This window comes from Henckelia pumila, chromosome 1 (genome assembly GCF_033568475.1).
Source record: "Henckelia pumila isolate YLH828 chromosome 1, ASM3356847v2, whole genome shotgun sequence".
In the NCBI taxonomy this organism is placed as follows: Eukaryota; Viridiplantae; Streptophyta; class Magnoliopsida; order Lamiales; family Gesneriaceae; genus Henckelia; species Henckelia pumila.
The window spans coordinates 169,025,176-169,050,750 of record NC_133120.1 but is presented as its reverse complement, the minus strand read 5'-3'; the positions used below and the strand labels follow the sequence as shown (position 1 = coordinate 169,050,750).

The 25,575-nt window shown below is 32.7% G+C and overlaps 5 protein-coding genes across 9 annotated transcripts; 4 read left to right on the top strand and 1 right to left on the bottom strand.

Moving 5' to 3' along the window:
- The first annotated feature begins 4,223 nt into the window (after positions 1 to 4,223).
- Positions 4,224 to 8,091, top strand: LOC140891794 (beta-glucosidase-like SFR2, chloroplastic). Its single transcript, XM_073300446.1, has 10 exons — positions 4,224 to 4,460; positions 4,901 to 5,252; positions 5,404 to 5,542; positions 5,811 to 5,977; positions 6,254 to 6,475; positions 6,631 to 6,799; positions 6,881 to 7,114; positions 7,206 to 7,355; positions 7,444 to 7,573; positions 7,780 to 8,091. Exons 1-10 carry the CDS (start codon positions 4,286 to 4,288, stop codon positions 7,983 to 7,985), a joined length of 1,944 nt encoding a protein of 647 aa, XP_073156547.1. The 5' UTR covers positions 4,224 to 4,285; the 3' UTR covers positions 7,986 to 8,091.
- An 824-nt stretch (positions 8,092 to 8,915) lies between these two features.
- On the top strand, positions 8,916 to 11,154 carry LOC140875026 (uncharacterized). Of its 4 annotated transcripts, none has more exons than XM_073278542.1 (5): positions 8,916 to 8,980; positions 9,514 to 9,663; positions 9,887 to 10,082; positions 10,475 to 10,494; positions 10,859 to 11,154. In XM_073278542.1, exons 2-5 carry the CDS (start codon positions 9,548 to 9,550, stop codon positions 10,887 to 10,889), a joined length of 363 nt encoding a protein of 120 aa, XP_073134643.1. In that variant the 5' UTR covers positions 8,916 to 8,980; positions 9,514 to 9,547; the 3' UTR covers positions 10,890 to 11,154. The 4 variants fall into 4 exon arrangements, with proteins under 4 accessions (XP_073134643.1, XP_073134642.1, XP_073134644.1 ...); XM_073278541.1 differs by having other exon boundaries at positions 8,920 to 8,980; positions 9,508 to 9,663; XM_073278543.1 differs by lacking the exon at positions 8,916 to 8,980 and adding an exon at positions 9,019 to 9,138 and having other exon boundaries at positions 9,508 to 9,663.
- Positions 11,155 to 12,003: 849 nt separating this feature from the next.
- LOC140875325 (uncharacterized) lies at positions 12,004 to 14,423 on the top strand. Of its 2 annotated transcripts, none has more exons than XM_073278989.1 (3): positions 12,004 to 12,149; positions 12,431 to 12,696; positions 13,832 to 14,423. In XM_073278989.1, exons 2-3 carry the CDS (start codon positions 12,517 to 12,519, stop codon positions 14,003 to 14,005), a joined length of 354 nt encoding a protein of 117 aa, XP_073135090.1. In that variant the 5' UTR covers positions 12,004 to 12,149; positions 12,431 to 12,516; the 3' UTR covers positions 14,006 to 14,423. The 2 variants fall into 2 exon arrangements, with proteins under 2 accessions (XP_073135090.1, XP_073135089.1); XM_073278988.1 differs by having other exon boundaries at positions 12,004 to 12,169.
- Positions 14,424 to 16,335: 1,912 nt separating this feature from the next.
- Positions 16,336 to 19,045, top strand: LOC140875320 (protein REGULATOR OF FATTY ACID COMPOSITION 3, chloroplastic). Its single transcript, XM_073278982.1, has 5 exons — positions 16,336 to 16,753; positions 17,368 to 17,422; positions 17,552 to 17,608; positions 18,078 to 18,155; positions 18,452 to 19,045. Exons 1-5 carry the CDS (start codon positions 16,490 to 16,492, stop codon positions 18,871 to 18,873), a joined length of 876 nt encoding a protein of 291 aa, XP_073135083.1. The 5' UTR covers positions 16,336 to 16,489; the 3' UTR covers positions 18,874 to 19,045.
- Positions 19,046 to 19,301: 256 nt separating this feature from the next.
- LOC140879086 (galactokinase) lies at positions 19,302 to 23,536 on the bottom strand. The gene is made up of 13 exons (XM_073282733.1): positions 23,098 to 23,536; positions 22,817 to 23,004; positions 22,390 to 22,436; positions 22,091 to 22,185; positions 21,891 to 21,973; positions 21,602 to 21,670; positions 21,193 to 21,378; positions 20,827 to 20,961; positions 20,481 to 20,615; positions 20,165 to 20,235; positions 19,986 to 20,063; positions 19,763 to 19,904; positions 19,302 to 19,674 (listed from the first exon to the last, which is right to left on the bottom strand). Exons 1-13 carry the CDS (start codon positions 23,258 to 23,260, stop codon positions 19,564 to 19,566), a joined length of 1,503 nt encoding a protein of 500 aa, XP_073138834.1. The 5' UTR covers positions 23,261 to 23,536; the 3' UTR covers positions 19,302 to 19,563.
- Between the last annotated feature and the right edge of the window lie 2,039 nt (positions 23,537 to 25,575).

Below are 25,575 nucleotides of genomic sequence, written 5' to 3'. Positions count from 1 at the left end.
ATTCATATTATCGATGAATTTATATTTTTAATTCAATAAATTTCATACTTTTTTTTTATATTTTTTATTCATAATACATTATGATTTACATATTTTAAAGCTTTTAAAATGTAAATGAATTAAATAACAAAAATTGAACTAAAAATTATTCAAAATTTTTTTACACTAAATATCATCTTATAAAATACAAAATATAAATAAACGTATTAATATAATGTGAATCATTTTTTCGGTTTAGTTTTTATGTATAATATGAAATCAAAATTTTTTAATTTAAATTTTATATCCGACCAAAATTACAAATTACATGGTATAAAAATAAAAATTATCTTTTAATATGACTAAAAATAAAAATTAAGTGTTAACAACACCATTGAATTTCCCTTTAATATGATTAAAAATATCCGACCAAAATTACAAAGTACATGGTATAAAAATAAAAATTCTCTTTTAATATGACTAAAAATAAAAATTAAGTGTTAACAAGACCATTGAATTTCCCTTTAATATGATTAAAAATATCCGACCAAAATTACAAATTACATGGTATAAAAATAAAAATTCTCTTTTAATGTGACTAAAAATAAAAATTAACCGTTAGCAAGACCATTAAATTTCCCTTTAATATGATTAAAAATAAAATAAAATTATATGGTTCGATTTCATATTATATATCAAAACTAAACCCAAAAAAACATGATTCACATTATATTAATATGTTTATTTATATTTTATATTTTATAAGATGATATTTAGTGTAAAAGTTTTTTGAATAGTTTTAGTTGAATTTTTTTTGATTCATTTACATTTTAAAAGCTTTAAAATATGTAAATCATAATATATTATGAATAAAAAAATAAAAAAAAATGAAATTTATGGAATTAAAAATATAAATTCATCGATAATATAAGAAAAAATATATGGAAGTTACAAGACAAAAAAGTGAAAATTCAATGCAAAAAGGACTAAAAATGAAAAAAATGCAAGTTACAGGACTAAAATTGTAAATTCGGTGTTAACAAGACTTAAAATGAAAATTAATGAAATTGACAGGACTAAAAATGCGAATTCAATGTTAATAGGACCAAAAATGAAAAAATAATGCAAGTTACAGGACTAAAATTGCAAATTTACTTTTAACCGGACCAAAAATGAAAAATGTACAAATTAGAGGTTCAAAAGTGTACTTTTCCCCTAGTATATATTAAGATTGTGGATAATAGAGATAAAATTTTGGTATGTCAACTAAATTTGGTATGGCATTGTAGAAATTGCCAAACCACCCCTATAGTTTATGAAAATTATCGAAATACCCCACGGTTTATAAAAATTGCAAAATACCCATATGCTTCACAAAAAAATTCCAAATACCCATATTAATTACAAACCATCCTTATATAAGTAAGTAGAGATACAAATTAACCTAACTTCGTGGTTTTTTTTTTGTGCAAGCACGTAACGTGTGCAATGTGTCGCTAGTATATAGGGAGAATTACAATTTTGGTTCTATAATTTGCATATTTTCCATTTTTTGTCCTGTTAAAAATAATTTTGTAATTTTAGTCCTGTAAGTTGCATTCTTTTTTCATTTTTTGTCCTATTAACATTAATTCGTATTTTTAGTCCTGTAACTTTCATTAATTTTTCACTTTAAGTCCTCTTAACATTTACAATTTTAATCCTGTAACTTGCATTTTTTTCATTTTTAGTCCTTTTTGCATTGAATTTTCACTTTTTTTATCTTGTAACTTCCATATATTTTTTCTTATTCATATTATCGATGAATTTATATTTTTAATTCAATAAATTTCATACTTTTTTTTATATTTTTTATTCATAATACATTATGATTTACATATTTTAAAGCTTTTAAAATGTAAATGAATTAAATAACAAAAATTGAACTAAAAATTATTCAAAATTTTTTTACACTAAATATCATCTTATAAAATAAAAAATATAAATAAACGTATTAATATAATGTGAATCATTTTTTCGGTTTAGTTTTTATGTATAATATGAAATCAAAATTTTTTAATTTAAATTTTATATCCGACCAAAATTACAAATTACATGGTATAAAAATAAAAATTATCTTTTAATATGACTAAAAATAAAAATTAAGTGTTAACAAGACCATTGAATTTCCCTTTAATATGATTAAAAATATCCGACCAAAATTACAAATTACATGGTATAAAAATAAAAATTTTCTTTTAATGTGACTAAAAATAAAAATTAACCGTTAGCAAGACCATTGAATTTCCCTTTAATATGATTAAAAATAAAATAAAATTATATGGTTCGATTTCATATTATATATCAAAACTAAACCCAAAAAAACATGATTCACATTATATTAATATGTTTATTTATATTTTGTATTTTATAAGATGATATTTAGTGTAAAAGTTTTTTGAATAGTTTTAGTTGAATTTTTTTTGATTCATTTACATTTTAAAAGCTTTAAAATATGTAAATCATAATATATTATGAATAAAAAAATATGAAATTTATGGAATTAAAAATATAAATTCATCGATAATATGAATAAGAAAAAATATATGGAAGTTACAAGACAAAAAAGTGAAAATTCAATGCAAAAAGGACTAAAAATGAAAAAAATGCAAGTTACAGGACTAAAATTGTAAATTCGGTGTTAACAAGACTTAAAATGAAAATTCATGAAAGTTACATGACTAAAAATGCGAATTCAATGTTAATAGGACCAAAAATGAAAAAATAATGCAAGTTACAGGACTAAAATTGCAAATTTACTTTTAACCGGACCAAAAATGAAAAATGTACAAATTAGAGGTTCAAAAGTGTACTTTTCCCCTAGTATATATTAAGATTGTGGATAATAGAGATAAAATTTTGGTATGTCAACTAAATTTGGTATGGCATTGTAGAAATTGCCAAACCACCCCTATAGTTTATGAAAATTATCGAAATACCCCACGGTTTATAAAAAATACAAAATACACATATGCTTCACAAAAAAATTCCAAATACCCATATTAATTACAAACTATTCTTATATAAGTAAGTAGAGATACAAATTGACCTAACTTCGTAGTTTTTTTTTTGTGCAAGCACGTAACGTGTGTAATGTGTCGCTAGTATATATATGACGGAAAGAAGACAGATTATTGTAGGTTATTACGTTAATTCGAGGTTTACCCAATGTGTACCGAAAAATAGCAGTTGCGGATTTTCACATAATTAAAAAAAAAGATAGAGATAAAGATTGGAATTTTTGGAAAATATATATATTTTTACATAATAAGCCATATAAAATTGCCAAACCACTAGAGGTGTCAAAATGGGCCAGCGGGGCAGGCCGACCCAAAACCCGTCGTAACCCACCATTAGATGGGGCGGGGTGGGGCGAGCCGGCTCACCTTTTAGGCGGGTTGAAAAAACACCAATCCAACCCACCTATTTTAGGTAGAGGGACGGGCCAATCCGGCGGGCTCACGTGTAAATTGGCGGGTTTTTGCGGGCCAACCTGCAACCCACCACAACCCACCATTAGACAGGGCGGTGCGGACCGGCCCACCTTTTAGGCGGGTTGGAAAATTGTCAACCCAACCCACCAATTTTTTATGGCGGGACAAGCCAACCCGATGGGCCTAGCCCATTTTGACACATCTGCAAACCACCCCTATATTTTATGAAAATTATCGAAATACCCCATGGTTTATAAAAATTGCAAAATACCCATATAGTTCACAAAAAAATTCCAAATACCCATATTAATTACAAATCATCCTTATATAAGCAAGTAGAGATACAAATTGACCTAACTTCGTGGTTTTTTTTTTGTGCAAGCACGTAACGCGTGCAATGTGTCGCTAGTGTATATATATATATATATATATATATATATATATATATATATATATATATATATATATGACGGAAAGAAGACAGATTATTGTAGGTAATTGCGTTAATTCGAGGGTTTACCCAGTATATATCAAAAAATAGCAGTTGCGGATTTCCACGTAATTAAAAAAAAAGATAATTTTTGTTTGTGAGAAGAAAATATATATATTTTTACATAATAAGCCATATAAAATTGGGCTGTTGTTGGAGTGAATGGCACGCGAAACAAGATAAAAAATTTCATTACGTAAAGTCTGTGGGGGGACACACGTGTTGATCTCTCGTCTCTTCTTGATAACATCCATACACATAAAACCGTACTCACATCACATGTATACATTACATTACAATACAATACAAAAAAAAGAATGTACCAGTCTCCCAATCGGCCGATATGACGCTGATCACGCTGTTCGTGACGGCCTCCAAGCTCGCCGGGATTCTAGTCTCCGTCACCGTCGCAGCCAACGCCTACTCCTTTTCATGCTACCGGCGGAAGAATTTGAAGCGGTTCAAGTCTCCCATTGACGAGTCCGCTCACATTCTTGCCGACTTCAATTCTACCCCAGGTAACTTCATTCTCAGCTCGATTACTTCATCATTAATTCGAACGATCACTATTTATTTTTTAGGTAGCTTTCGAAGTTGATTCAACTTTTTTTTTTTCTTAATTATTAATTAATTGTGGTCTCTGGTCAAGTATGTAATTTGTTATGTTTGGCTTTTGTTAGACTTTCTTGAATGTTGGCCACAATTGGTACAACCGTGCTTTTCTTAATGATAATAGAAAGAGAGAGAAATCTTGTTTTCTTGTGTGCAAATTGATTATCAATTTAGGAGCTGTTTAGAGTGTAATGAAACTTTAGAAGGACGTGGGTCAAAGAGTAACTAGACTTTAGTGTACTTTGCTGGCAAGGTCATCGATATTTGCAAAAGCTTTTTCTGCTGTGGACTGTGAATTCTGACAAAATGTGTGTGGCTCAACTTATGTTGCATATAATTTTTGTAGATGGGGAAAAAGGATTCTTTTTTGGATTAGCCACAGCACCAGCGCACGTTGAGGACAAGCTCAATGATGCATGGGTTCAGTTTGCTGAAGAAAACCCGTGCGACCGACCGGAGTCGATAAAAGGCTCTGAACCAGTGGATTCAGTTGTTGCTACGGTTGGAGCAGATGGTGGTTCTCAGCCAGCTACAATTCCAGATAAAGAAGAGGATAAGAATTCGAAGAGGAAAAAGCAAGTTAGGATTGCAATGGAAGCAGAAATCAGAGGATATGAAAAATGCGAAGAAGTCGTAGAAGCCAACTTGGATGAAGAATGTCATCATACCGTTGCCGCATGGCATAATGTTCCCAACCCGTACGAGTTATATATAGTTTTTAAATTACTTTTTAGAGGAATAAGAATTAGTTCTGTTAAATTATTGCTTACATAAGGCATAGTAGTCCTTCTCCAAACTATTGGTGATAATAAAAGTATTCCACAAAGTAATCAGTGTTTTTATGTGCAGGAAGGAGAGATTAAGATTCTGGTCTGATCCTGATACAGAGTTGAAATTGGCTAGTGATACCGGTGTGCAAGTTTTTCGGATGGGAGTAGATTGGACGAGGATAATACCTGAGAATCCAATGAATGGTCTTAAAGAAACTGTAAGAATGGCAATGCTCAACTCCAATTAAAATCCATAATGAATTTCTGTAGTATCTACTTCCTTTCAAGTGGTAAGGTTCAGGTTGATGGTAACGGCGAAAAAATTTTCATTTTCATTTTAGCTATATTGTTTCTTGTCGTGTTGTCCATACTAGAATAAGAGTTATGAGTTTTGTTGATCTTTTATATTGCTCATGCATGTTTCTTTTGAAATGTGGTACCGGCACAATATCAATTGATAGTAATTGATTCAACTGTGCCCTCTAGGTTAATTTTGCTGCATTGGAGCGATATAAGTGGATAATAAAAAAAGTTCATTCCTATGGAATGAAAGTAATGTTGACCTTGTTCCATCATTCTTTGCCACCATGGGCAGCAGAGTACGGAGGGTGGAAAGTGGAAAGGACTGTTGATCATTTTATGGACTTTACCAGGTTAGGCGTTCGATCAGTTTTTTAGTGGTTTATTTTATATCTAATTCATCCATCCTGTATATGCTTTTGATCACATCAAACCCTCTCATAAATTTTGAGGATACTTAAGCCGACAAAGATCAATTGATGAAAACCATTTGTGTTGACGATTAAGTGCCACTGTTGAACCATTTAGCACTTGATAGAAATGCTGGAAGCTTTAAATTGTGTAAACTAGATATACTTGGTTGAATATCAATCAATGTGCAGCCTTAGTGAATGTTCTTCATTTTCCAGGCTGGTTGTGGGGAGCTTATCAGATCTTGTGGATTATTGGGTGACTTTTAATGAACCTCACGTTTTTTGTTTGCTCACCTATGCTGCTGGTGCTTGGCCTGGTGGCAATCCTGATATGCTCGAGGCTGCCACTTCGACACTACCTACTGGGGTCTTTAACCAGGCCATGCATTGGATGGCGATTGCACACTTGAAGGCCTATGACTATATCCATGAGAAAAGGTTTTCTCCGTGGTTCTATTTTCTTTATGTTTGTAATTTTGTGTATTTCAGGTCCTAATGGATTGAAGCTCTTGCTATAGAACTTTATTTTACTGTGTGATTACATCTACAGTGATATACATCTAATATGAGGAATTTTTTGGCCTTTGCTTCAGCATGAACCCAAATGCAATTATTGGTGTAGCACACCACGTCTCCTTTTTTCGACCATACGGACTCTTTGACATTGCTGCTGTATCAGTTGCTAATTCGTTGGCACTTTTTCCGTTCTTTGACCAAATAGCTGAAAAGATGGACTACATTGGGATAAATTATTATGGACAGGTTTTGTATGTCTGGTTGTTTCTGATTTCGACGTTTATTTAATTATTTATTGAATATTTATTTTTTTTTCTTTTTGAGTAGGAGATAGTTTCTCGTTCAGGATTGAAGCTGGTAAGAAATGATGAGTACAGTGAATCTGGACGGGGAGTATATCCTGATGGCTTGTTTCGTATACTGCTACATTTCCATGAGAGATACAAACATTTAGGTGTACCATTCATTATTACCGAAAATGGTGTCTCTGATGAGACAGATTTAATCAGACGACCATACATGTTGGAACATCTTTTGGCAACTTACGCAGCAATGAGATTGGTTTGATTTGAAACTGCTTATAAATACTATGAAAATTACAAAAATATTTTGTTTAAGTGCTGATGTTGATCTGCGTTTGCCTATCATTTAGGGTGTACCCGTTCTTGGTTACCTGTTTTGGACGATATCTGATAACTGGGAATGGGCTGATGGGTATGGTCCCAAGTTTGGATTGGTAGCGGTTGATCGGTCCAACAATCTTGCTCGAATCCCCCGTCCATCATATCATTTGTTTTCGAAGGTAAGAATTATTGTATGTTTCTTTCTTTTACACAGAGTCAGCGCTTGAGTTCTTGCCACTGATGACGTGACTGGGAACCTACTTTCAGGTTGTTAAGACGCGTAAAATCACGCGGTTGGATAGGGTACGTGCGTGGAGTGAACTTCAAAGAGCTGCTAGGGAGAGAAAAACAAGGCCATTTTATCGCGCGGTGAATAAAAAGGGCTTCATGTATGCTGGTAATCATATATACATTCTCTTACTCATGGTTTCCTTTAATCGTTCCTGGTTATGTCTACTTCGGAATAGGGGCTTAGCAATTAACATCTTGAGTCAGGGGTATAGACAGAGCACATATCTAGCTGTTTCGTCTTTTAAGACGACGTAGTGATCCAACACCATATCAGACTCGAAATATTATTCTTAATACTTGTCGTTTACGCAGGGGGGCTTGACATACCAATATCTCGATCTTATGTTGAGAGAGACTGGCGATTCGGGCATTATGAAATGGAAGGTCTGCAGGATCCGCTTTGCCGGTTTTTACGACTATTGCTCGGACCTCTGTCCATCCTGAGTAGAGTGAAGCCTGAGAATGATTATGATGAAGATTTGATTCTTGAGCCTCTGGAATCAAATGTTAGCTTGTGATGATGTATTTGAAGTTTGGCAGCATCTGTTGCAACCATTCAGTGTTGCACCAAAAAATAGTTGTACTATTTTTAGTTATTCAATGCATTGCTTCTTCTAAGTTCTACCTGTGTTTCTGTGGGTGTGGAAATCTTTCGATTTCACTTCACTTTGAGTAACTATATCGAACATTCTTTTTCTTTACCCCAAAAAAAAAAACATTACTTAATGTTCAAAAAAGTGAAAATATAAATAAAAATGATTTATCATGTATGTCACATGCGTGGGGTCTAAAAAATAATAAAATGAAAGAAAAACAAAAAGATGGTAGAATAAATAGCCTTTTTTAAAAAAGTAAAATAAAATGAAAGTTATCATTTTCTGATATGTGGGTGGATAGGAAAACTAGAAGGAAACATATTTTTTAAAAGAATTAAAATGAATTCATGATATATAGTTTTATTGCAAATTAACAAAGTAAAATTACCGTATTTAAATGTAAATTTTTATTTTTATGTTTTGGTATACATAAAATATCAAGAATTAGCTCCATTAATTTCTAATATGTTTTGACATTTTCTTTTCAATTTAGAACAAAAACTAAAAGATTTGGTTTTGTCATCGATATATAATTTTGAATAAATTATTTCTATAATCTGATGTGGTTCTTTGGCCATATTTATTACTGTAAAAACAAAAAATTTAAAAAATATATTACCATGCTAACTAATGTCATATAACTTTTCTTCTGTACTATATACCTAACCAAACATAGTTATAATTGAAACTCGAAAATTGAATTGGAATTCGAAATTTTGGTTGCGAGTTACAAGAGAATGGACACGAATTACGGGCTACTGATTACATCTCCCTAATGTGGGCTTGCTTCTTCTAGTAAACCCAATGTAATTGGGTCAGCCCAAATTGGGACAGGTTAACCCGTTTCCATGCGGGAGACATCTTTTACAAAGTTGAAGTGTTTTCGCACAGATCCCTCTCGTCTTCCCCAAACTCAGGTCTTTGCTCGTAATTATTAGCTTCAATTACTGTTCGATCTAGCCGATTATGCAAATAAATTCGCTCCTTTTGCACATATCATTTCGAATTTATGAGTTTATGTTATTTTTTGGATGGATTACTAGCATCAAATTGTGTTTAATTTCAGGACCGAATTGTATGTTATGATATTCATCGTGGGTTGCGTAAAATTTACTTGAAATTTAACAAATTAATGTGTGTCTGGGTTGCTGATGCGTTTTGTGTAATTGTTGCAAGTTTTTTCTGTTTTTTTACGTTTCTAGATTTGGTGTTGAAGTACACAAATTTTATCTAAAGCTAGATTTTTAACCCAATATTACTCATTGCTTGAACATCATGCAGATTTGACTTCTGTTACATTGTGGGGATTACCTTCTGTGCAATTTTATTTCCGCGGTTTTATTGAATCTTAAAGGTCTTGTTGTGTGGTGTCCTTTTACCTGATCGGTAGGTGGTCGTGTTGGGTTGTAATGATTGATCTTTAGCTTTGATTTTTCTTCCCTAGCTTCAGAAGGGTGATACTAACATCAGACGAAGTGAAGGTCATGGCGATCCAGGAAGATACAAGTGGAGACAGAAGGAAATCAATCGATGCCATAGATGAGTTACCTACGATCAATGTTGAAAATATGCAAAACAACACAAGAGTTATTAATTACTGGTTAGTTCTCTAACTTAGTATCATGTGATTTTGCACAATGGCCACATTTTTCGTAATTGCTCATGCTTTTAGCTTGATGTCTTGGGTGAGAGAAACAATTTAGGAGATTTACACATTATTTTTAATCGCGTGCAACAATAATATGATTCCAACTTTGTGCCATTTTGTGAGAAATTGAATATATATCATTCATACTGAACCTTGGTCTTTCTCTTTTATTCAGCCGCACTTTTATGTCAATCATAGGTGGGGTCATTGCCGGAATTTTGGGATTTACCGGTTTGACGGGATTTGTCTTCTATTTCATAGTCATGGCTATCACTTCAGCTGGACTTGCTGCCAAGGCCGAGTTTTCTGTTCATTCTTATTTTGATAGTTGGAACAAGATTACGCTTGATGGAGTTCTTGGTGGGCTTATGGTATAATTTTTATTGTGCTATTGGCATCTTTTTGGAACTTCTGATTCTAAATTTCGTACCGATCTACTTTACACTTGTTTGAGGCTTATAGCATGTGTTATATTCATGCTGGTCCCTTGGGTCACTAGGTCACGTATGTAGTTGGTTTGGCCCCTATAACGATGTTCCAACTGTTGTTGAGGGTCATTTGACATCTAGATTTTATCTTTCTGCATGGTTTATCAAAGAGATGTTCCTCTCTCAGGTGGGACATATGCGTGTTGCATACTTTTGATAAATAAGACTTACCTTTGGTGCATGTAATTTTTTTTATATCTTTGTCGTGTTTAATTTATTCTGATTTCCATTGTTAATTAGTAATATCTAATCATTGTTATTTTTGTTTCTTGCAGTCATTCGTGTTATTCTGGACGTATCCTTTTGCTTTCTAAATTTTTTTATATCTACTAGTGATTGAGTTTGGTTCTTTTTCTTTTGCTGGGTGCTTAAATTGATACTCAAGATCCATCCAACGCATACTTGTGTTAGATCATCTTCTATCTGTGATAGGGTTTCGTCTCGTGCCTGTAATTCAGGGTGATGACTGATGCACAACCTCCTTTTGAAACTAATCGTATTTCTGAATCTCTGTGTTATGACCTTTGGGGTTGTAACTTGCACAAACTTTCTTCTGCTCTAACTGTTATTTTTATCAAGGTGGGATAACTAGGTGATACCTAATGATTACTCTATTTACATATGCTTCTTTGTTGCTTTCTTTCCTTGACTTGGAGAAGATTTGCTTACGACTTCGTGCATATTTTCTGAGGAATCCACTATGATGGTTGTTCACTCGGAAGTACCAGAGGAAGGGGAAAGACGCTCGGTGAAATCATAATGTTAAAATTTTTAAGTAGTTCTGGTGATGTAAACCTGGCTTTGGAGAAACATTAGTCCTTGAGGTTGCTATAGAATGAATTGTTTTTTTATCCCACATTGTGTGACCAAATTGTTTGCGTATCTGAAGCCTTTGACTCGTTAACATTGTGGATGTACTTTTAACCACGGAATCAAATGCATTTATATGATTCAAGATTGCTCTTCGATGAATAATTCGGTTAACGTAAATTTATTATGCCCGTGGATTTTTTTAAAAAAATTAAAAAATAAAATTTGTGTAATTTTCATAAAAATCGAATGTGTTTATTTAACAACACTCTGTCGTATGTGTCTTTATCTCTTGCCCTATGTTCCTCCTAGTTATAAATCCTGCAATTTGGAATTTACATTTTGTGATCTGTGAGCATTGGAGCTTATTTATTTAGAACTTTTATTTCGGAAATTTGGGATTTTTTTTATCCACTGAATTGGTCTGTTTTATATTTTAAGTTTGTAATTTGTCAAAAGTTAGATTTTGATATAATAATTTTGATTTTTTTGATTTTGGTTTTTTGTCCCCGGAAGTTATTAAACTCGTCAAATATTTGCATATTTGACACGGATTTTAACTCAAATGGTGCAATTAAAATCCATGTTACACGCATTAAATTTCATTTGAACAAAAATAATGAGAAACAATAAGCTAGAATGAGACTCCATATTTCAAAATGAGATGAAAAAAACCTTTCATTTTGATTAGATAGATTTATGTATACATAATACAAGTTTATTATCATCACATGGACCACGTAGTAGAAAATATCGATCACAACTAAGCCAAGTGAGTTATAGTGATCTGATTAAAAAAAATTAAAATAAGAATAAAATTTATTAAATTAAACTAAGCTTTGATAAATTATGAGACTGAAATTGAAAACAAGGCAAGTTCCGATGCCAAAATCCTAATTTTTTCATTTTATTTTATTACAGTACAAATTAAAAAAATTTATTTTTAAAAAAAGGTGAAATAAATTATGCGGCAAGGAAGGAACAAAACAAAGCAACTAAGCAACGGAGCTTTTCTTGGCCGTCTAGTTTTTGTGGACTGCCATTTGTTTCCCTTCCCACTCAATTTCCAGCATACCCACACAGATTTCAATTTCTGTATCCACAAATCTTTGTAATTTCTTCCCGATTGATCCCTCAAAGGTTTGCGCTACCCTGATTCGGTATTTCCTCCCTTTTTTTCGTAATAAATTTGTGAAACTTTTCATACATATGCTCATTTCCACTCAGATTGGAAGAAAACATATGGGTTTTGGGTCCTGAATTTTTGACCCAGATGAATATCTAGAAAGCGTGTGATTTGTTTCTGTTTTTGTTGTCTTTTGTGTGCAATTTGTTTTGATTTGAATTTCATGTTCCAAATATTCGTGAACTTGTTGGAAAATTATCAGGAAGCTTTGAAGGATATAAGATTTGTGCTGCAGGTGGGTGTATTGTGGCTTAAAGGCTGAAGAGCGAGTGAATTGCTCGCCTATAGATATTGGGTGATTGTTTGCGAAAGGGTTTATCAATGTCTCTGAGGATAAAAGTGGTCGTAGATAAGTTTGTACAGGAGCTGAAGGAGGCTTTGGATGCAGACATACAGGATAGGATTATGAAGGAAAGAGAGATGCAGAGTTACATTGAGGAACGCGAACGAGAAGTTGCTGAGCGTGAAGCTGCCTGGAAAGCCGAACTTTCGCGTCGGGAGGTAGCTGCCTAATCATTGTGCTTTTGAGTTCAAGATTTAATTTTATCTCCATGACAAAGTTCGAAGTGTTTTTCTTGCTTGGGACTCTCTTTTTTGCTGGTATCCTGTTGTATTAGCCTATTTCCCATGATGCAAGTTGTGGTTTATTCTATTCCTTTGAGGGACTGATCAACCCTTTCAAAGTATCAACCAAAGTTTTCCAATGTATATAATATGGAAAAAAAAATGGTGCTATTTGTGTAATACTAGTGGGCATTCGTATGTTTGTCTCCCTTTTGTTTGAGTTTTTAGCTTTCTGCTACTCTATAATTTTCGTGGTTGTCTGCTGATGCTCATATGAAAGTTGTCAAACAGTAAGTAGCAAGACATTCTCATATATTTGCCTAGGTAGCCAAGACTTGCTTGCTTTCTGAGTTGAGCTTTTGACATCTCAATGTGTCTGTTGCAAGGTAATAATTTGCTTCGTCAGGCTTATATTTTGTAACAGTATGAAGACTTGTCATATCCAGATTTTACTTTTTGGTAGTACCAAGTTGGGTGAGGGTTTCTATTAAGAGTCTGATTTATCATGTGTACTGATGAGAGTATCCGTGGACTGGCAGACAGCCGCCCTAAAATGAACATGAGTACAAATTATCCTTAACATAATTAATGCTTCTATGGACCCTTCAATTTGTTATCTGGTGGTATAGATGGGAAAATGTCACTGAGCACTTGTATGGAGACACTTGAATGTCACAGAACATCTGAATTTTCCAGTCACCAGCCATTAGTCACCCTCCATGGACATTTGCCTGTTTTCAAGTGTATTAGTTGGCATGCGCTGTATTTATGCATTTGCATATATAAAATGTTCTTTTACTGTCATTCTAAATTTTTTATGCTCCTAAACAAGACATATTAGAACCAAGTTTATCACGTTAGTGCCAAAAGAATATTAATTGGGGCACACAGTGTTGCCTATCTGAGCTAGACGTACTTCAAATCTTCATACCGTCGGCAAGGTCCACAGCCATGCCTTTTTCTCTGAACTTTCAGCCTACACAAGAATCTTATAAATAATATGCGAATAAACATGATAACTATTTCTGGGCCTCGATGATTTCTTATATTTAGGTCATTTATATTGGTTCAGGCAGAGATTGCTAGGCAGGAAGCAAGGCTAAAGATCGAAAGAGAGAATCTTGAGAAAGAGAAAAGTGTATTGATGGGGACTGCATCAAATCAAGACAATCAAGATGGAGCTCTAGAAATAACCGTAAGTGGTGAGAAGTATCGCTGCCTGAGATTTGCCAAGGCAAAGAAATGAGACGTCACAGAAATCGCGACTCCATGTTACATATTATAGTTGCTGCTAAAATGGAAAACTGATTGGTTGCTCTGGCCTTCTACATTCCCAGAAGACATTCGCGCAACTAACATATAAACAGGCCTCCCATCATGCTATGTCGTGATTGTTGATCGAAGAACAACAACAGAAGATAGGCATTGTGTTCTGCTGCGTTTGTTTGTTGTTGTTGTGTGGCATCTATGAAAAAAGAAATTGGAGAGCTTGGTGAGGAGGGTTGTGCAAGAAATAGTCATATTCTTAACTAAATGTTTGCTTACTCTATTAATTCGAAAGATTTTTAAACACTGTTTTTTGTAAATACCAGTGATCTAAGATCCATTTGTTGCCATGAAATCCTGCATGAATTATAAGGTGCAGCCATGGTTCATGTGAAAAAAAAATTTAATATGATTAATTCCTGTTCATCTGCTCGAACTATATCTCATATTGATCCCTACTTTTTAACTCCTTTTTGGATTTATTTTTTGTTGATGGGATGAGTTAATTATATATAATATAAGGATAATAAATTAAGGTATTAACATATTTAAGTCAATTACTGAATTGATAAAGAATGTATAATCGTGTATTGTATTATCATTCGCAACAAATAATCTATTATGTTTTAATCGCATCATTTTCCCTCTTTCAATTCAAGTATCTTTTTAAAAAAATGCAAATATAATTTTTTTTTAAAAAAAGTATATAAAAATTTAGAGAATTGCAATTTTAGTCCTATAAATTGGTCTATTTTTTATTTTAGTCATATAATTTTTCAAAGTTTGGTTTTAGTTAAATAACCTAGACATTTTTTTGGGTTTTGATCCTTTTTTCATCGGAGTCAAAATCAATCAAATATTACTTATTTGACGTCATTTCTATTTTATAAGACGTGTGGTTAGAATTAAACTTATATTATATATATATTAAAATATAACCAATCAATCTTTCATATCTATCTATATATATATATATATATATATATATATATATATATATATTTCTTCGATTTGTGAATATTGTGTGTCGTTTTTTCTTTATATTTTTCTTGTATTTTTGCATAATGGATTTTAATAAGTGTAACATATGTTCATTCTTGTCAAACGAGTTCTATAGGAGTGTATCAGTGTCAAATTTACCAACGAAAATATAAAATTCAATTGGTTAAATTAACTGCCAAAATTAAATCAAATTTATATGGAATATTAAATTTATTTTTGTTAAAAATATAATTTAATTAAAATTTAAAAAATTATGATACATTAATTTTTTTAGAAAAAATTTATTCTAAGATTTTAAATAATTGAAAGATCAAAATATATACATCTCATACTTTTATATATCTTAAATAAAAAATTAACCAATATTTTATGTACCTCGATATAATTTTTTCGTTGTTTTATATTTTATTTGTATATAATAAAAAATATTTTATTTGTATATTATAAAAAATATGACAATTTTTTAAAATATTAAGTTATGGTTTTTAAATAAAATTTTTAGTTGTTAATGTAAAAATGTTTTATATTTAGTTTTTTTTTTTTTTTTTTGTTAGATAATCAAGATTTCATAATTTAAGGAAAGCATATATAAGTAGAACTGACAAATGGGTCAATCCATGGCGGGGCGGTTCGGCCTACCAAAAATCCATCTTTTGGCGGGTTAATGGCGGACCGACCCACTATCCTGGCGGGCTGAAAATCCTCACCCCAACCCAACCCAAGGTGGGTTGCGGGTTAGGCGGGCCGGCTCATGACAAATAAAAATAAAAAAATATATATTATAATTAATTATAAATATCATTTCATAAATAAATATTAATAGAAACATATTAATAAAAATTTTAATTATTGATTTCATGTGTATAAATTTCATATAAAGTAATTAATACAAAAAAAAATTCACAACTTTTATTAAAAAATACATATATCACAATAAAAAAAAATTATTAATTCTCCAGGCCCGCGGCGGGCCAACCTGCGCGGGTCGCAGGCCTAGGCGGGTTGGCCCATCTAGGCCCACCTTTTGTTGAGTTAAAAAAATTTAACCCACTTAAATTATGTGGCGGGTCGGGCCGACCCGACAGGCCTAACCCAAATTGACGTTTCTATATGTATGGATAAATTTGTCTAATAATTGATTTATTATATGAAGTTGAGTGTTATTAATAGTTTTTAAAGTGTAAATAGAACTATCTTAAAAAATATTTTGGGATAATTATATGCTTTAACTTTGTCGGGAAAAAAATTTAATATATCTTAATAAATGCTTGCCATAAATGTAATCCCAAGAGTCTTCGGATGGTGTTTGAAAAAACTTGTTAGAAGAAATTATCAGCTTTTCGTTTCATTTTATTCCTAAAAATACTCCCAAAAACTACCTTCGAAACATCAAAAGCCCTTCGAAAATCGTATAAACCTTCCCTTATCTCAAGAAAGCGAGTACTGAAGAAATTTCGATTCCATGGCACTAAATTCTGCTCAATTGGTGCTCAGCGGCAAGAATCGTCTGTGGGCGCCTGCTGATCGATGTAAATACCCTTCGTCGTCTTGCTTTTTTCCATTGTTTTCGCAGGGGTTGAGGCTGAAAGGCCACTCAACTACTGTTGCAGCAGCCAAGAAAGAGAATAAAAACTCTAGTAAGAGGAACAAAGATGACGGCCATAGCTTTGCGCCAAAGCCTGATGAAGCCACGGGGCCTTTTCCTGAAGCTGTACTCCTCAAAGAGGTCGGTTATTATGCATACGTATTCACTTGTGTTGCAAGAAGTTTGTACGTTTTTGTTACCAACGCATTTATGTTTTATTGTCTTTTTAAATTTGGGTTCTTCTGGAGTTTACTTGTGCTTTGAATCATATTTAGGTAGTGCTTGGATATTTAGGTAGTGCTTGGGGAACTTTTAGGAAGTATTTCTTAGTTTTTTTTTTTGGGTTAAATTTTATGAAGAAAAAGCTAAGTTTTTTTTTTGGGGTTAAATTTTATGAGAAAAAGCTAAGAAGTGCTTTATATAAGCTCTCCCAAACACTATTTTAAACACTACTGTAATACCTACCGTGAAGGAGCTTTTGATATGGGTTTGTGATTTTAACTGTAAATATGGTAGCACATGTTTAGATATGTGGCATTATTTTGGATCAGTTGATAAAGTTGGAAGCTTTTCGATAATTGAAAAAACAGAGGAGAACTTGGAATTTTAAGATCTTGGCACGTTGCCCCTTTGTTATTATAATTGCAGGATTGTCTAACTGTTGATTATCTTCTTATGTTTGCGAAAATATATTTGGTCAAATTTCCTTTCTCCTCCAATTGGACTTTGCTGAGCTATGTTGGTTATTTTGGCAGAGAAAGATTGAGGAAGATGGTAGGATTATGCCGGAGTTTGCGGATGTAGAAGAGCGTAAGTGTTATCCGTCATATTTTTTCATCTTCTTTTCTATTTGGACCGACAGTATCTGTTAAGTGGCGAACAAGAATCTTTAATGGATAAATGGAAAGTGAAGTGATGAGACCAAAATTTGATTTGCAGGCGAACTCTTTGAATTTCTGAACCTGGAGCTTGAAAGCGATATGGAAGTAGGTCAAAGTAAGAAGTGTCTCCTACTCTTCCCTACATGCCAGGTTTAATTAGTGTTTGATTGTTGTGTTGATGATTGGGTTGGGAAGAAAGTTTCTTATGTTATAGCATTTTTTTCCCTTGAATTCAAAACATAGTTGAATGCCGTTTATGGCAATGACAACCCATTTTCTTTGTCAATCATTATGTAATCTGCCAGAGAGGTTTAATGAGGAACGGAGAAGATTGGTCTGATTCTTGAAATATTTTAATGATATCAAGTAATGTATTTTCTGCTACGAAGTAGAGTTTCCTTGCACCGCTTTTGTCAATACCTTTTTCTGTGTTGGAGAAGTATGATTTGGGATTTGGTTAGGTCTCATGCAGAAGCTATATGGATTCAGAGTTCTGGTCTTTCTTATGTTCATCAGGGTTAACATATAACATTTGATTTTGTCCTTGAGTTTGACGTGATAATTCACATTCTATCTTTGGGCAGTGCGTCACTATGAAGTGGTGTATCTGATTCATGAGAACCACAAGGAGGAAGTGGAGAATGTCAACATAAAGGTTCAAGGTGATTATTCTTTTTCTTCAATCATTGGGTGTTAGAAATTAGTTGTTACTTCTGGAAATACCCAGCTCTTTCACGTGTAAAAACATCTCTCCTTTGAACTATCCTGAGTTGTACGGCCCTGGATCACATTCTTGATGGTTTTGATTAAACCATATCCTTGATCTTTCAGATTCTTGTCCTCTTCGTGCTTTCCAAGTCTCTTATTTTCTATTTGCTCGATCATATCATGCGGTGAAATAATTTTATCGTTTTCTTCTGTCTTAGACGTTCTTTCTTTTGTTCACACACTTGAACAGAATTCTTGAAAGAAAAGAAGGGCAGGATGTGGAGATTCAGTGACTGGGGTATGCGTAAACTGGCATACAAAATACAGAAAGCAAAAAACGCTCATTATATCCTTATGAACTTTGAGCTGGAAGCCCAATGGATCAATGACTTTAAAAGCATGCTTGACAGAGATGAGAGGATCATCAGACACCTTGTGATGAAGAGAGAGAAGGCTGAGACAGAGGATTGTCCACCGCCACCGGAGTTTCAATCTTCACATTCAGATACGAACGAGGATGAGGATGACTTAGATTATGATGATCAGTATGTGGATGATGAAGATGAAATTATCATCTATGTGGATGATGAAGATGAAAATGCAGATGATAGCAGAGAAATGAGTGGTGGTTTTGGGAGAAATAACCAAAAAATACAGAGAGCAGGCCGATAGTTTTCTGGTTTATGCATTCTTTTGAAATACAATTGTCATTCCAGGAGATCAAGCAATATGATATGCCCCAGTTTCTCGTTTTGGGATTTATAGTTTACTTTTTCTCCCCTATCAATAAGCACTCCGGTTGCTTGTAAGGATTATTATTTTTTATTTATTTAATCCCAATTTATTTCTACAGCCTCAGAAGGGTTCAAAATGAAAATCGACAAAGAGAAATACAAGCGTCATCAGAAATAAATTGTTCAGTCTTACGATCGTATAAACTCTTAAAATTTGGTTTGTAAATTTTGCCAAACTTACAAGTTATCAAAATAAATTTTTGATTGCTTATAAGATGTTTTTAAAAAAATTAAGATGACTTACATTAAAAGATCTTATAATAGTAATATCAATCACGTTAACATCTTTAAGTTGTTTAAAATAAGTTAATTCAAAACACTTTAACAACTTATTCTTATACTAATTATAGTAGTTACACGGCATAGAAATCATACCTACTCAAATTTGAAATCATTCATTCCTCTGCACAATCCCCCCAATAAATGGGACAATTTTTTTTTAGGGGAACACAATGCATCTTTATTCTTGCAGCCAAAAAGATATCTAGAAAGCGATACATCATCGGTACCAGTGGCTAAACCACTCGATCAACCATGAGCACAGATGATTAATCAGGCAGCGGAGCGACTAAAATTTGATAATGGCAGCACCACTCGACGGCTTGGATGCAAAAATGTAAAGGCCAAGATCATTCTTGTTGATCACCCCTTTATCAATTCTTGCTTGATAAAATTGGTCCTGACACATAAAGAACCAATATTCATTGATGTTCAATGGCCGTTTGAGGGGGATTTTACCACATTCGAGGGGAGGGAGAGACACTAACCTTCAAGTTAAGGATAAACTGTGGAACAATGTTCTCCTTCACTAGAGCTACTGCACAACCACCCCATCCGGCTCCCGTGAGTCTTGCCCCAAGAGCCCCATTATCCCGACAAATCTTCACAAGCTCTTCCAGTTCGGGGCAGCTGATGATTATACAAGGTGAGCGAAAAAAAGAACACCTAGGAATGAGTAAATGTAACCATAAGTTCTATTATTATTCTTACCTGCATTCATAATACACACTGCAGCTATGATGGCTTTCATTCATCAGGTCCCCAAGCTTTTTTAGCATCTCTTCATCGCTGTAATTAGATAAAAGTCAATCAAAACTGGAAATATGAAAAGAAACTAAGACACTCTGTATGCATAAAGAAAACATATTATAATAAAACTCTCAACTCACCTAGACTTTGAGGATACAGTATCTTTGAAAGCATATACACGTTTGGCTTCGGAGTAGACATGTGCAGCTCTCTGAAAATTTAATTCACTTTAGCCAAAAAAGTATTTGAAATGTAGCATACCAACACAAGGCGACAATGGAAATCGAGCTTCTATCGGTTAGGAAGATATAGTCGACAGAGATGGAGAATTGGAACAATTATAAACACTAAGGCTGAGTACCAAGAAAATAATTAAAATATGAAACAGACGGTTAATGCAACAATCAATGTCATCAGAGACCGGACAATAAGAAATGTAAAAAGCTGCAAATTCACCTGGTGCAACTTAAAATGTTTGGCAGCTCTCAGGACATCCAAGGAGGAAGGAGAATTGGCAAATATAGTTTGCAGCTTTTCATTAGTAATGTTCTCAATATCTTCAGTACTATAAGGTTCTTCTTTCAATAGTTCCTGTGGATGAGACCAAATATGAAACCCCAAAGTATAAAACGTGCAAGATGTCCACAAGAAACTAAAAGTATCAATGCACTTGATAGACAATCAGATTCGGCAAAAACCGCTGAATGATCACACAAAGCACGATTATGGCAATCTAATAACCAAGTATATCTGGATCCCGTGACAAGATTTTTGTCAGGAACTTTAGATGATGAATATCTACCTTGACAGCAACAACTGGATCAGAAGATCCATGCGTACCCGCAAATGTCACGCACAGACCTTCAACATCTGAAAGTGTCCTGATTTTGGCTATAGCCTCCTCCGGCTTCATTCCTAGCTTTACGCCTAAGACAATCTGAAATATTCAAGCAATTAAGGCACTCTTAAGAGATTGGGAGAAAAAGAAAAGAAACTGTTGAAATAAACCATTTTGAGCTCGAAAAGTTACCGACAGTTGAAAACCATTTTGAACTCAAAAAATTATTGACAATTGAAAGAATTTGTGAGATACAATCAATTATTAATGAGAGATTTCAGCATTCTCAAATGCCCAATAATAAGGAAAACCCAAAGTTAAAGAACTCACAGAAGCTAAACGACATTCAACAACCCTGTTGTTGTAATTAGTTGCAGCAGTAACAGCTTTCTGAGATTCAGCCAATGAATGAGCTATGACAAAGGTTCCACCTGCAGGGAGCTGCACCTCAGTAGCACGAATAGGGTTGAAATCAATGAGTGCTGCAAAACCAGATTGAGCCATCACAGAGATTGCCTGTCAAGTGAACCAATACAATCTCTTGTAAACATTAAGTAATGGAGATAATCCAAATACATTTTCCATGGAAATGAGATAATTATTGCAAGTAAAAGGCGCGCAAATCTTGAATGAGAATGTCGAATTCATGAAAAAAATTATCACAGCATTTTTTTTTTGAAGTAACAGCTTTTTTAAGGATACACAACAAATAATACAGGAGTACTCTTGCAGTAGATACCTGGTCCATTCCACCAGATTGAGTGCCAATGTGTCTTTCGCACTCACAAGTAAGTTGAGCAAGTTCTTTCTGGAATTTGAAATTTTAAAAAGCAGAGTTAGAGATACTGACAATCAATTCATGCATGAAAACATGAAATTATTATTGACTAATCGCTGCTCACCACTCACAAGCTAAAGAACAAAACACAAGAACGGTTAGAGACCAATATATGGACTTTAAGTTATACAGCGTCTTGGATAGGACTAATTTATGACTTAAAAGTTAAAGCACAAATTTGGTAAGATACCTTGGGAAAGTTTGCGGCAAAAGCAGCCATTATAGCTATTGTAGATGAGCAAACAAAAGCAGCAGAGCTCGATAAACCAGATCCTACATAAGAAAAAACCATCTAAGACTAAAACATAAAATAGCGGAATTAATGAAAATTTTCATCAAGATCAGCGGGTCAAACTTGATACAAATGTTCATTAAAATGGATAAAATTACCAGTAGGGACGACGCCGTCAACTACAACCTCAAGTCCCAATGTCTCACCAACATCTAAACCTTTCGATTTTGCGAAGTCATAGAAGCCTTTGTACCTGAAAAAGAAAAGAACATAAAGAGAATGGGATGGAAAAAACTGCACTATTTTTAAATATCATTCAAACAATATATATAAAAGTTAGTTTTGATCCTACAACCGGATGAATACCATGCCTTAATAAGAGTTTCACTGGAGTTAAGGGCATGAGACCAGTGGAAAATAATGTACACCAGTTTAACAAATATAAAAGGCATCTCACCCACAGATAAAATAGTGACCCCATCTGTGATTCTTCAGATCAATTTCCTGCCCAAAGAAAAAAAAAACCATTTAATGGGACATAGAAATAGTTCAACTACTCGAAATAGGGTGTTTACAAATTACTGAAATGCAAGATCTTGGTTAAGAAGTAAGATTTCCAGATTACTAAAGATATAAAGGTCAACGTTACCCTCTCTTTAATTTTCTTTTTTACTTCCATAACTTTGGCCTCTGTGGTATTCAAAATCCTAAACCATCTTAATCGTTAACAAAGATTTTTTTTTTCTTTTTTTTGTAGTTCCATGCAATGAAACTCCAAACTGATCTAAACTGAGAAGAAATTTGCAGCAGAAAATCCCACTTTAAACCTCACATTCAAGATCTAACACACACACACACACATTCTGTGCTAAATCTCATCACACCTGATCAGGATCAGCAGGGTATGTGCACATATGATATTTCTCACTATTCACATTAGCGATCTTGAGCACTCTCTCCGCTCCACTTTCGTCACATTTTCGTATTGCCACGATGGTATCCTGCCTGATAGCCATCGGCAAAACTGAATATCCTTCATAATCTATGTGCTCCCCAATCAAATTGACTCTCCCTGCACACAGACAAAAAAAGAAAATTCAAAAAAGGAAAACAATCCAATATAGATGGATTACAAATCTGCAGCTGGTATGTGAATATACATAACCTGGAGATCGAGCGTAAATATCAGGGGGATGGCCAAAGAACTCGACGAATTTGGATTTCAATTTGGCAAATCGGAGTTCGGCCTCCTCCAGTTGAGACCCGGTTCCGTAAACAGGCTCAAGAGAACTGAAAATGGGCACTGGCAGCTCCTCGTTTCTCGCCATTGAATTCAGATGGATATTTCTTCTTCACAAGTTTTCAGATGTTTTGGAGAGAAAAACTTGCAGAGAGGGTAGGCTTGTGGGTTGGTTTAATTGGATGAGATTAAGATAAATTTTGTAGAAAGATTTGATCTTTTTCCAAAAAGTTGCACTGCCTTTGCGGATCGAGGAAAAGGAAAGGAAAAGATTCTTGATAAAGTTTAGATGACAGAAGTAGACTCCTGAAATTTAGTTCTTCCTTATTTTTGTGCAACTGAACCAACTACTGGAGTGGATGAAGCAGGGGGAAGAAATCAACATTTAAAATTAAAAATAATTGTTGATTTTGGGCATTGTTTTCCACGAGTGATATAATATAATATTATATTATATTATATTATATTATATATATATATATATATATATATATATATATATATATATATATATATATATATATCAATTTTCCATTAAATTGATGAAATTTGAGATAAAATTATGATTATATCCCAATTTAATTTATAACAAAACCAAAATTATTAATCAAATTAGTCATTTTATATGACATTATCTTTTATTAGTCATTAGATTTTTTCTTATATTTACCAAAATGACATTAAATTTGTGACATTTGATATATTTATATTTACAAAGATGTCACACACATGTAATATTAAATAGTATTTTTGTACATGAAAGTACAGAAGCTGAAAGCTTAAAAAAATATTTAAATAAGTTCAACTTTTTAAAGTTTTAAGCCATTTTGGATACAGAAGTTGGAAGCTTAAAAAAATGCTTAAATGATTTCAACTTTTTTAAGTGCTTTGATTTAAAAAAACAGAAGTCATTTTGGTGTTTAGATAAATGTTAAAAAAATATTTTTAATTAGAAGCAAATGCTCAAAAAGATAGAAATTCTAGTTCTTTAAAAAGCACTTTTTAAGTATTTTTTTAAATGACTTTTGTAACTAAACGCAACACTTTTAAGAAAAATATTTTTATTTTTATTTTTTAAAAAAAGTGCTTTCTAGCTTCTCTAACCAAACGGTTAGAAGCAAAAGCGACAAAAATAGAAATTATAAATTTAAAAAAATCATTTTAAAGTATTTTTTTATAATGATTTTTGCAACCAAACAAAATAATTTTAAGAAAAATGTTTTTTTAAAAATAAAATTTTTTATCCCCTAACTTCTCAAACTAATTTGCACTTTTCTTTTGCGCTTAATTTTATCTTCTCGTGTAAATCATTTTTAATTGTTTTGGTCATTATTAACAAAATCATCTATCTAAAATAGAAAAATTCGACCAAATATTAAATCGACTTAATTGTTTTATAAAAATCTATTGACTTTGTTTTATATTTTGTGGACATGTAATATATATATATATATATATATATATATAATGCACTTGGCGCTAACTATTTTTCAACTAATTTGATGAAACCTATATCAAAATTACATCAATTATATTCTCATCGATAGAATAGTAATTAACAATTTTAAAGAGTATGGTGTAAATAACTTATCTGAAATTTATCTATAATATCAAATCTTATCCGTTTTTAGTTTTTTTTAACTATTATATATATATATATATATATATATATATATCTTAAAAATTCATAAAAAACTTTTAAATATTTAATTCTTTGTTCGAGTCTTAATATAAATAAAAAATAATTAGAATAAAAAGTTTTATGTATATGTTTGTATTGCATGCAATGAGCGCTGGTTTAGATGAAGAGTGATATGATGATAGGATTATTTAAATTTGGATAAGATTTGAGTACAATTGAGATCTTTTGTTAGCTAGAGAATTTAACATACTTTTTTTTTGTCAATATCTAACATCAAATAAAAATTTAAATTTAGTGTTAATAAATTTAAAAAATATATGGTTCATGCTTGACAATAGGGAAAATTGCAAATTTAGTCTTGTATGTTTGTCACTTTGCGATTTTGGTCCTTTATGTTTTCACATTTTAGTTTTAGTTTTGTATGTTTCGATTTTTGGAAATTTCGGTCCTTTTTCTTCGAAAACGCTGACGTGGCACTGTACACGTCAGCTCCACATCAGCATTGAATTGGTGCCACGTCAGCGCCACATCGGAAAAAGGACTAAAATTGCCAAAAAAATAAAGATAGCGGACTAAAACTGCAATATGAAAATATAAAGGACCAAAATCGCAAAATGACAAACATACAGGACCAAAAAAGCAATTTTTTCCTTGACAATATAGTTATTTAAGTATCAATTATTATCTTATAATATACTTACAAATTTTCTTTTTCAACTACGTCTTCTACAAAATAAGAACTTAAACATAAACTTCGAAGT

Excerpts from the sequence above, each read along its gene's own strand:
- LOC140875325 (XM_073278989.1), top strand. The coding sequence starts at position 12,517 with ATGTCTCTGAGGATAAAAGTGGTCGTAGATAAGTTTGTACAGGAGCTG. Across the intron at positions 12,697-13,831 it reads CCGAACTTTCGCGTCGGGAG|GCAGAGATTGCTAGGCAGGA; the intron begins GTAGCTGCCTAA and ends ATATTGGTTCAG.
- LOC140879086 (XM_073282733.1), bottom strand. The coding sequence starts at position 23,260 with ATGGCGAGAAACGAGGAGCTGCCAGTGCCCATTTTCAGTTCTCTTGAG. Across the intron at positions 21,671-21,890 it reads TTGCCGCAAACTTTCCCAAG|AAAGAACTTGCTCAACTTAC; the intron begins GTATCTTACCAA and ends TTCAAATTCCAG. Across the intron at positions 20,616-20,826 it reads ATCCAGTTGTTGCTGTCAAG|GAACTATTGAAAGAAGAACC; the intron begins GTAGATATTCAT and ends TCTCATCCACAG.
- LOC140891794 (XM_073300446.1), top strand. The coding sequence starts at position 4,286 with ATGACGCTGATCACGCTGTTCGTGACGGCCTCCAAGCTCGCCGGGATT. Across the intron at positions 6,476-6,630 it reads GACTATATCCATGAGAAAAG|CATGAACCCAAATGCAATTA; the intron begins GTTTTCTCCGTG and ends CCTTTGCTTCAG. Across the intron at positions 7,574-7,779 it reads AAAGGGCTTCATGTATGCTG|GGGGGCTTGACATACCAATA; the intron begins GTAATCATATAT and ends TCGTTTACGCAG.
- LOC140875026 (XM_073278542.1), top strand. The coding sequence starts at position 9,548 with ATGGCGATCCAGGAAGATACAAGTGGAGACAGAAGGAAATCAATCGAT. Across the intron at positions 9,664-9,886 it reads ACAAGAGTTATTAATTACTG|CCGCACTTTTATGTCAATCA; the intron begins GTTAGTTCTCTA and ends TCTTTTATTCAG. Across the intron at positions 10,495-10,858 it reads TCATTCGTGTTATTCTGGAC|ATTTGCTTACGACTTCGTGC; the intron begins GTATCCTTTTGC and ends GACTTGGAGAAG.
- LOC140875320 (XM_073278982.1), top strand. The coding sequence starts at position 16,490 with ATGGCACTAAATTCTGCTCAATTGGTGCTCAGCGGCAAGAATCGTCTG. Across the intron at positions 16,754-17,367 it reads AAGCTGTACTCCTCAAAGAG|AGAAAGATTGAGGAAGATGG; the intron begins GTCGGTTATTAT and ends TTATTTTGGCAG. Across the intron at positions 17,423-17,551 it reads GTTTGCGGATGTAGAAGAGC|GCGAACTCTTTGAATTTCTG; the intron begins GTAAGTGTTATC and ends TTTGATTTGCAG.